At 40.4% G+C, this 10,693-nt stretch overlaps 1 protein-coding gene and 2 pseudogenes across 1 annotated transcript in view; 1 reads left to right on the forward strand and 2 right to left on the reverse strand.

Moving 5' to 3' along the window:
* Positions 1–132: 132 nt before the first annotated feature.
* LOC148724454 (uncharacterized) lies at positions 133–3,982 on the reverse strand (annotated as a pseudogene).
* Positions 3,983–5,558: 1,576 nt separating this feature from the next.
* LOC148724455 (uncharacterized) overlaps positions 5,559–10,693 on the reverse strand; it is an 11,329-nt gene continuing 6,194 nt past the window's right edge. The window contains exons 3-5 of the mRNA XM_088730442.1: positions 9,012–9,550; positions 8,112–8,518; positions 5,559–7,740 (exon numbers count right to left, since the gene is read on the reverse strand). Of these exons, the coding sequence (XP_088586568.1) occupies positions 7,531–7,740; positions 8,112–8,518; positions 9,012–9,550 (1,156 nt within the window). The 3' untranslated portion in view covers positions 5,559–7,530. The remainder of the gene's footprint in view (positions 7,741–8,111; positions 8,519–9,011; positions 9,551–10,693) is intronic.
* Positions 9,853–10,693, forward strand: part of LOC148724456 (uncharacterized) — a 1,676-nt pseudogene continuing 835 nt past the window's right edge.

Below are 10,693 nucleotides of genomic sequence, written 5' to 3' on the forward strand. Positions count from 1 at the left end.
GATAACATGTGACTACCACAATGAAAGTAGTTGTCACGAACAATCTTGGCTTAGCCTGTTGGGTTCCTTTGGCGTCCGTGTATGAGATTGGCCAATGTATGAATCAAGAAATAATAATAATAATAATAACAATAATAATAATAATAATAATAATAATAATTTAATAACTCACTTTCGGCTCACATCTACTCCTTTTTTTTTGTCAAAGCGTTTGGAAAACTATAAATAACGGAGTCAAATCTGAACAGATTCAAAGTCTAATAATCTGATAACTAAAAGCATATCTAAAACTATACAGAAAAGAGAAAGGTGAATGGCAAATCTAGAACCCTACATACAAGGCTGCTAAAAATCATGAAACGATGTTAATAATAATAATAATAATAATAATAATAATAATAATAATAATAACCTTTATTCAGCAATAATTTCCATGAAATCCTCTACAATACAAAATATTAACAGCGCAAAAAACGATCCAAAATAACTCACTTTCGGCTCACACCTACTCCTTTTTTTTTTTTGTCAAAGCGTCTGTAAAACTATAAATAACGGAGTCAAATCTGAACAGATTCAAAGTCTAATAATCTGATAACTAAAAGCATATCTAAAACTATACAGAAAAGAGAAAGGTGAATGGCAAATCTAGAACCCTATATACAAGGCTGCTAAAAATCATGAAACAATGTTAATGGCTCCCTCGGCAGCTGCGATTTCAACGTCACAATTATTATAGTCATACGCAGCGCGGCGCTTCACCCGCGATCCTCGAAGGCAAACTAAGGCCGACCGAAGGAGAGCAAAGGATGTCTTAATAATAACAATAATAATAATAATAATAATAATAATAATCATAATCATAATCATAATAATACTTTAATTTCCATAAAATCCTCTACAATACAAAATATTAACAGCGTAAAAAACGATCCAAAATAACTCACTTTCGGCTCACATCTACTCCTTTTTTTTTTTTTTTTTGTCAAAGCGTCTGGAAAACTATAAATAACGGAGTCAAATCTGAACAGATTCAAAGTCTAATAATCTGATAAGTAAAAACATATCTAAAACTATACAGAAAAGAGAAAGGTGAATGGCAAATCTAGAACCCTATATACAAGGCTGCTAAAAATCATGAGACAATGTCAATGGCTCCCTCGGCAGCTGCGATTTCAACGTCACAATTATTATAGTCATACGCAGCGCGGCGCTTCACCCGCGATCCTCGAAGGCAAACTAAGGCCGACCGAAGGAGGGCAAAGGATGTCTTTGCTCGGATCCAGGAAATTGTTTGCGAATAAGGTTCCCCTTTCTTGGCGGCTATCAGCGCGGCCAATGGGCTGTGGTATCTTATGCATTCCATCCCCATCCCTCCCGTAGTTGTAAATACAAGCGGCGTAAACGAGCCATGTTCAACATCCAACACTCTCCTTGAGTACAGCCGCTTCTTGTCGTTTTCATGGATGTGATAAATCTGCTGCGGTTCCCGGTCCTTGTAAGACTCGGCATTAGGGTGGCAAACCCTCACATCGAAGAATGCCGAGCTCTGGGGATCCCAGAAGCCACGCGCCCGAACGCCCAATCTTGCGTTTTGTGCTCTATTAGACCCTCTGCTGAGCTTTTCTTCAGTGATGTCTTGGAGAACTGGCTCGACCTCGACATCGGTACACACTATACTACACACTATAAGTGTCGGCCTCGAAGTCTCTCAAATCATTATGCCATTGGATAACTAAGCCCCCTCGTTTGTAAATCATTGCGTGGTCTATTGTGAAGTTTTCCCCACACGCACACACTGATGAAATGTCATCGAACGGCCAATCATAGCGTCATTTAACAGCATCGCGAAACTCTCTCTTGCTGAGGTTGAAACCATGTTCTTGAAGGGGAAGAACTGTGAGCCATACAGAGGAGCATTTTTCTTGCGCTAGCTCTAGAGCTCGCTTGGTCTTCCGTGAAACAATTTGTTTTAGATTATCTGCAATCTCTGAAAGTTCTTCAGCTTTTCCATGTTTGACGGCCTGACGCCCTGACTCGATGAGGGACTCGTCGGGTAGGTGATGAGTTTGAGCCATGATATGTTCGACAAGAGAAGATGTCATCTGAATAGATGAGGCATGTTCGCGTGCCGCCTCGTGACAGGGGTTGCTCAAGCTCAGGCCGCCTAGGCGCACGGGTAGTGCTAGAACGTCTCTATCCAGTTTGCTACACTTGCGCCCTACGATTGCTGGTATAAGGACCTGGGAAATAGCCTCTTCAAATGGCTCTAGAGGATCTTGGACATCAGGGAGAGTTCTTAGGAAGTACGTCCAACGAGGCTTTAAACCAAACGTGTATGCGGCATAGCTGGCCTGCGGTTGAATCTGTGCAAATTCAGCCAGCTGAACAACTTCATTGACCCAGCTAGTTACTTTCTCGTTGACATAGTCCTGCAGATAATCTCTTGAGCCTATCACTGCTCCAAGATGCTTCTACCCTTCTACTGTCACGTTAATGGCTGTATCTTTAAAGGCTTCTCTAACAAGTGCCTCCTTTTCTGGCTTTGCAATAATCCAGCACTTTTTTCCGTTTGGAAACTGGACCAAATGTATTAAGACCTTCCCACCATTGCTTGATTTCTGAGATAGTGCCAGCTCTACAAGCATCATCTGCGAACCAGTATTGCTTTGCATCTGACATGGCCTGTAGACTTGTTATCAAGGGCTGGGTGCTGAGGGCATATATTGCCATAGCAAGTGGGTCGCCTTGAGTTGTTCCCTCGACTGATGTTATCTCTTTACCACCGGTGATAAATAACCGGGCTGAATGGCGATAGGTGTTTATGGCATAGACTGCAATTACAGGACAAAGAACGTGGATATTGTGTAGAGCCGCTGCCCTATTAATAATAATAATAATAATAATAATAATAATAACAATAATAATAATAAATCAAACAGCGACCCTAGCATGAAAACGGTTAGAGAGTTTGAAGAGCGCGCTGCTGCGTTGGGATATCAGTCACTCATTACGGGGGCCCTGAGGTAAAGTGAAGAACTGAGACTGACGTTGAGGCTTGTGTACCCAGAACCAACGTTATGTGAAGCTTCTGGAGAGAAGGCGACTGCGACAAAGGCAAAGCAGCTGCTGAGATCAAAGTATGAAGAACAGTTGTTGAAAATAGTACGTGACGAAGCATGGCAAGGAAAGTTGCATACATGGAATGATGATAGCGTGTGCAATAAGAACTGCTTTTCATGGTTAAGCGATTGGACGTCATGCCTAACGTATGTTGTGGCCGGCATGTATGAACTGTATGAACAGTTTCTACCAACGAAGTTATACCAAGTTAAGAAGATTACGACATCACACATATGATGCACGATCCTCGCAGTAGATAGCGCTATTTAAGCAATAGCGAATCACCGTCAAGTAACATTTCCTGTCGTATGTGCAATAAGGCACTGGAAAGCTTAGCTCACGTATTATCGGCATGTTCAGTCCTCGCCCAAAACAAGTATTTGGCAAGACACAACAATGCGCTGAAAATATTATATTTTGAGTTGCTACGAGAGCAACAACTAGTCGAAAGTCCTCCTGCATGGTATTCGCCAATTAAGCCTAAACCAGAATACGTCTCGGAGGATGTCCAATCATTGTGGGACACACCAACTTATGGGGAGAACCAGGAACTGCAAGTTAACAGAATCGATGCAAAGATAGTGAACCATAAAAGTAAGGAAGTAGTAGTCTTGGAGATGAGTTGTCCATGGATTGAGAACAGAGGAAAGAAAGATGGAGGGAAGTCAGTAAAGTATGGTCCACTACGATGGGAGTTACAAGAACAGTACCCTGGATACACAGTCCAGCAGCACAATATTATCATGGACGTACTTAGGGGTTGGTCAAGGACTATGGAAGAGGGATTACGGAAGTTGTTAAGAAAAAAGACAAAAGATGTGCTACGAAACAAGCAGCGGAAGTCTGTATTGTCAAGTACGTTGAACATTGCGAGGACTTTTAAGATCATAACATGAACAGTAAAACTACAAAAGAAACCTTTGAAAGGTTGAACATTATAAGAACATTATATAAACATGAAGTTTATTCCTACGTATGAATATCAATTTGAAGGATAGTTTTAAGCATTTAAGGAAATTTAAATATTGAGTTCCAAAAATTAGAAGATTAATCGACTTATGTAGAGAATTTAGTTTATAAGTTTTACAGTAATCTTATTCACAGAACGTGACTAAGTTGTTATGTATATTAATAATAGATTGTAAATTAGCGATGGTATATTAGTATTAGTTGTATCTTAAATATTTTTCCATGTTAGCAAATAGGTTTTTATATTTATTATAAGTGCAACGATGTGTAGTTTCATAGGTTACGCCTGTGCGCCCTATGAAACTTTCTTTTCCTGGCATGCTGAAGTTTAATAAACTGCGTCATAATAATAATAATAATAATAATAATAATAATAATAATACGATAATTACGTTTTCAAAGTTTAGGAAGATTCTATTCCTACGCGCAGCCTGAGCCACATTTATCGCCCCAGTCCCCAGTTTGTGTATGATCTTATGGCAAACATAAGTTTTTACAACTGTCAGATAATAATAACAATTGTCACTGCTAAACGCCGTCGCAAAGTACAGCAACGACGCAGCTCAACGAGGTCGAACCTATACAGTCCATGTGTGATCTTGGAGCACAGCTTACAGCCAGCTGGCATCAGCTGTATGTTGGTTTTTGGTGAGAGAGGAAAACCGGAGAACCCGGAGTAAAACCCTCGAAGCTGAGAAGAGAACCAACACAAACTCAACCCACTTATAACGTCGGGTCCGGGAATCGAACCCGGCCACATTGGTGGGAGGCGAGTGCTCTCACCACTACGCCATCCCTGCTTCCCCAATGCATTACTGTGATAACTGCAAATGCATACGGCAGAGTTCAACTATGATTTAGCTTTCAGAGAAATAGGAAAATACCTCTTCTTCACAAGATTAAATGACCAAAATTTTCACATTAAGCTTGAGACTGAGGCACAGACAGGAAACTATCAGTTCTTGCCATAGCAGTGTTCCCGTAAATAGGGATCGTTGTACGGTAGTTACGAAAACGAAGACTCCGAAAACGAAGACCTAAGACCCCTACGAAAACGAAGACCCCCTACGCAAAAGAAGACCTACTACGAAAACGAAGACCTATTACGAAAACGAAGATTCATTACGAAAACGAAGAACCAAACAAGCGGGAATTTTTAGTTCTCTTGATTTTCTAGTCTATTATTTTGTATCGACTAGCAGAGAAGAGTGCGCGCGGAAAGTACTGCTGGGTAGAAGTGTTGCGTGACGGTTTAAGCATAGGTATTGGGTCTTAGTTTTCGTAATGGATCTTCGTTTTCGTTATGGGTCTTCGTTTTCGTAGGGGGTTTTCGTTTTCGTAATGGATCTTCGTTTTTGTGATGGGTCTTAGTTTTCGAAATGGGTCTTCGTTTTCGTAAGGGTTCTTCGTCTTCGTAGTGGGTCGTTGTTTTCGTAATGAGTCTTCGTTTTCGGAGGGGGTCCTCGTATTCGTAAGGAGTCTTAGGTCTTCGTTTTCGGGGTCTTCGTATTCGCTTAATATATAAGCTTCAACTTCAAAAAATCAAATCGATACAGTTATCTTATGTTATGTTATCTTTACCACCTGCACCTAAACCGTCATGCAACGCACCGACCGAGCCGACGCAATTTTCGGGCGCACTCTTTTCTGCTAGTCGCGGAATCGAAAGTCTGGGGTTAAATTTCTCATGGTGCATTCACAGCTGTCTTTTAGCCTAAGCGCTTGACAATGATAATGAGGTACAATTTATAATGATGTTTCATGAGTGTTCATTATCAGTGGTCAAAGTTCACCGGTTGCTTAAAACAGCAGAGAAACTTTAAACAATAATGGTAGACACGATAGCCAGCTACTGTTCAGCAAGAAATGAGCCCACAGCCATTAGCTTCTTCGGGAACCCACTGGAGATACAGAGATCTAACGTCCTGAGAACGTTTGTTTGTTTCACAGGAAATTTAAGATCATATAAAGTACTATTTCTTTTTTCAATTTCAATTTTTTTTTTGAGACTAATTTGGTCTTGACGTTGCTTAACAATCACATTCGTTAGACCCATGGTGACTAAATCGGAAACAGCTATTCCCTCATACTTGTATCCGAGAGATCTGCTCTCCCGTCTTCAATGCAAGGGGAGGTGGAAGGACACGTGAAGGGGTAAAATACTGAAGGTTGATTTAGTTTATAAGTTTTACAGTAATCTTATTCACACCACAGAGTCTCTGTGGCTCAGCGATAGAGCATCGGAGCGTGGAATCCAAAGGTCTGAGGTTCTAATCCTCATTGCGACTCAGAATTTTATCTTTGTCCCACGCTCGTGACGAGACGAAAAGAACATCTTTCTAAGATAAATCTGGCTCAAATTATTTCATCGTGCTAGAACGGAAGTCGAAGGACATGACCATTAGCTCTCGCGTAATTTTGATTGTAAACTTAAACTCACTACAGTTAGTGCTATAATGGTTTTAGCAATAGGCCTGTTCCGACTGGGCTCGGAAACTTTTGAGCAACTTTTGGCGTTTGCGGCAACTAATCGAGATTTTAGCGACTTTTGTATTTTTTTATTTCTGAGCAACTGCGCAAAATGTTGATTTAGAGCACTTATTAAGCACGATGAAATCAATGATTTTATAGGAAACTTTGATCTGTGCAAATTTCTTGAATGTTCATCAACCTTGTGAACGGCATAACGTTAAACCTGTTATTTACTTGCCAACGTTTCGTTCGGCAAGACGTCAAATGAACCATATGTTTTGTGCCGTTAGGCGGCGCCTAAAGAACATCTCGCCGATGTTTACAAGTAACTCTTTAAAGCTAGGTTTCCATGTCAGCAATTATTGTGATCGAAGAATGGAAACTAAAACTTACAATCAACTGCTTTATAAAAATATTAAGAAATTAGGCAGTAACGTTTGAAATTTGGGTGGCAACTTTTCAGGTTATTGGAAATTTTTTAGCGACATTTTGGCATTTCATCCATTCTGCAACTTTCCAACATTTAAGGAGCACAATTAGGACAGGCCTAAAATTCGGGAATATTCTCTTTTTGGGGAAAAATTCCCCTTTTACTACTGGCCGAAGCTGATGATTAGTGCACCCTGATTGGCTGAGAGCGAGATCAAAGCAGGGCACTGTAACGATTGATAAAGAGCCGATTACTGGTTATGCAAATTAGGATTGTATCCATGTTTGACCCTCCAGGAAAAAAGGCTGGCTTTGTTCGATAGCGATAACCTACTTGGGATCTACTCGAAAAGTTTGTGAATAACTCGCCGCCGACTGGTGATTTGAACTTTTCTCTTGTTCCCCTATAACTTGATAAAATGAATTGGCCACTGTAAAGAGCAGCGTGTAGTGGCTAGTTTGTTCAGGCATCTGTTGGTGTATTTGCTTGAACGAATTTGACTGCTTGTTTTCCCTACCGTAGACTTTGTGTATGTACTTTTATTTCCCATTAGATTTATTGTTTTCAGTTAGTACGGTGCTGATGGATGAATAGACATCTTTGATATACCACTTTCGCACAAATATTTCAACCCTCAAACATGGCCATACATGGTGTGTTACAGGATAAAACCGAACGTATCTGGCCTTGTAATCGGTTCTGAGTGAATGCTTCACGATGCTGCTTTGATCTGAGTTTCCTTGAAACACCTGAAATAAAGAAAACCGAAACAGAGAAAATAATAATTGAACTCCTCATCATGGTGCACCGATTGTATTTACCGGTTAATTAAAGAGGTGCCAAGGGAAGGCGTGAGGGGGAGGGGGTGATGGGGCATGTAAAAAGCTAGCTCTAATCGAGAGGAATTAATTCATTCAAATACTTTCCTTCTTGAGAAACGAAGACACCGTGCCATGGTGTTACACCACGTCGGCGTTTGTGGAATATTTAATTTGCAAGCTAAAATATATTAGATAATGATATCATGGTCGGAGAATAATGGTTAGTTTTACTTATACTAGTTTTACAACAAAAGAGAGTAGATTTGCTGTAACTATTCAGTAAATTAGTATTTCAATACCTTTTCAATATTTGTTTCTTTGTAAGTGTTCCAATTCATACCGTTTGTGGACAAGTGAACTTTGTAGGCGGTGGTCCGCTGACCCTGTTTCCGATTTCCTTGTGTGGCCACCGCACAAATAAAGCGCACTGCACCCAAATCAACTTGAAGATATTCTGTTCTATCAGATTTAGTCTTAGAGCACCATGCTCCAGATCCTCTACTTTCATTCAGTCGGCCGTAATAAGGATGATAACTACTAGAGTAAAAACTGCTTGCCGTCATTCTAGCGTTTGGTATTCTGTTCCTGTCCGCAACACCAACTGGCTCACATACTTTATTCATTCCGGTCATCATAAATTCTTGAAGGTTTTGAATTGCATTTTCTTGATAGTCTTCATTGATTAAAGAAATTTGGAACCAAATACCTAGGGAACGTGCGTATAGGTAATATCATAAGAGTGATTGATTGGAGACAGATAACTAAATACCTTTTTTTAAATAAAAGAGCTCTGGAAATCCCACCGGCTGTATGCATTTAATCTCTCACTACCAGGGAATTCATTACTTTGAAATGAGAAGTGCGCTTCAAAAACCAAGTGATGTTCATCTGCACCACATATAATGTGAATAAAGTATAAAACTGGCAGCGTTTGGAGGTTCCTAATCAGTTTCAAGGATTGTCTTAAAATGAACTAAAAACTAAGCAAAGACGCTGACATTTTTTGATCTTGCGTAGCAAACTATGACACTAAAAATCACACCAACACAGTCTTACTGTCGAATAATCCTTCACTTGATTCTGGTTGTGACATCTCTTCAGATTACTTGAAATGTCAGTTAGTGTCAATTGTCCCATAAAGCTTTTTACATTTAGATTACTGCCTAATGAAAATGATATCGAATCAAACCTCCCCTTACCTTTCCAAACAGTCATTTGCATTAAAAAAGACGTTTTGAACAATCCTCCTGAGCTTGCTGTGCAAGTGTACTTGCCCGAGTCTTTATCTTCAGTATTCCAAATCTGAAGTGTTCCATCCACACTGACACGTGATCTTCCGACGGGCAGCTCACTCTTCTCTCTCACCCACGTGACTTTTGGTTTAGGGTCACCAGTAGCACGACAAGGGACTGAAATGTTTTGTTTTGGTCTAACACGAAGATGAGCAGGAGGCTTTTTTGTGAAACGTGGCAGCTCCAAAACACTGAGATGTGTCAAAGCTGAATCATGCCCCAAAATATTTGAAGCTTTGCACTTGTACAAGCCAAAGTCTTCCTTTTGAGCATGTATTATTGACAGTTGCCCATCTCTAATTACAGCCCTGGATTGCGTAAGCTCACCGTGCTCTTTTGACCACGTGATCCCTGATGGTGGGAAACTAGTCACTTGGCATTTTGGTAAAGTGACGTTCTTGCCTCTTTCAACATAAGTCGGGCCAAACGAAAGCGAGACTTTAGGCCTACCTGTGGATTAAAAGAATGAACATTATAGAAAGATGTTTTTCGTCTAGTCACGAACGTGGGACAAAAAAAATTTGAGTCCACATGAGGAATGGAACCTTAGACCTTTGGATTCCACGCTCCGATGCTCTTCTCCTGAGCAACATGTTGCGAAATGGCGTTTTTTCACCTTTATTTAGGAAATATGTCCTTTTCGTCCGAAACAAAACGTGTCCAATAATAAAATGATCAATATTTCTAAAAGCCTGGTCACCTCTCGACTTCGAGGTCTAAGGTTCGATTCCAAGAGCTCAAGCAAGATGGCGGTCGGTTGTGGGTTAATGTGGCTCCAGAGTCCCTTGAAGTTTTTTACTTTCCTGTTACTTTTGGCGTCTGTTCATTTCTTAAACTGGGATGGTGTGTCTGTGAATCAACTGCCTGCTGAGTCCTTCAGTGTACAATATGCCTTCTATGGTTTTAATCCTTCGAGAATCGAATCATCAATGCGACCAAACACTCGCAGGAAACATTATCTTTCGAACCGTTTTCCGTATGCTACGGATAACTCCCGCAATTTCCAACTCACACGGCGAGTAATATTAAGTGGTGATGTTGAGGCAAACCCTGGCCCAAATGAAGACATTGCTCAACGGAAAAGCAAGCAAATCAATGTACAGTGTAAAGGTAAAACGAATGTTGGCCTGAAGATCTGCGAGTGGAATATCAACAGATTGATTGATTCCAAGTTTGAACAGATAAGACATTTCTTAACCTCAAGCCACCCTGAAATTGATGTGCTATTTCTGATTGAGACCTTCTTAAAACCAAAAGTTCCAGATTCTGTTTTTGAAATTCCTGGCTATGTGATGTACAGAAAGGACAGACCCGGAGTAAAACACGGTGGTGGAATTCTAGCTTATGTCAACTTCAGGCTGAAAGAAAACCGCCGCATTGACCTGGAAGAGAGGGAGATTGAAACTTTATGGCTGGACATTTTCCCCTTCAATTCGAAAAGACCGCTTCTGGTAGGTGCTCTATATCGTCCACCTTCTTCGAATATTGACATCGATTCGAGGATCGAGAAGAATATTGAAAATGCTTATCTGCAGAACCGTGAGACAATTATTGTAGGTGATTTTAATATTAACTATTTGGATCATGCC

This window comes from Stylophora pistillata, chromosome 8 (assembly GCF_964205215.1).
Source record: "Stylophora pistillata chromosome 8, jaStyPist1.2, whole genome shotgun sequence".
Lineage (NCBI taxonomy): Eukaryota > Metazoa > Cnidaria > Anthozoa > Scleractinia > Pocilloporidae > Stylophora > Stylophora pistillata.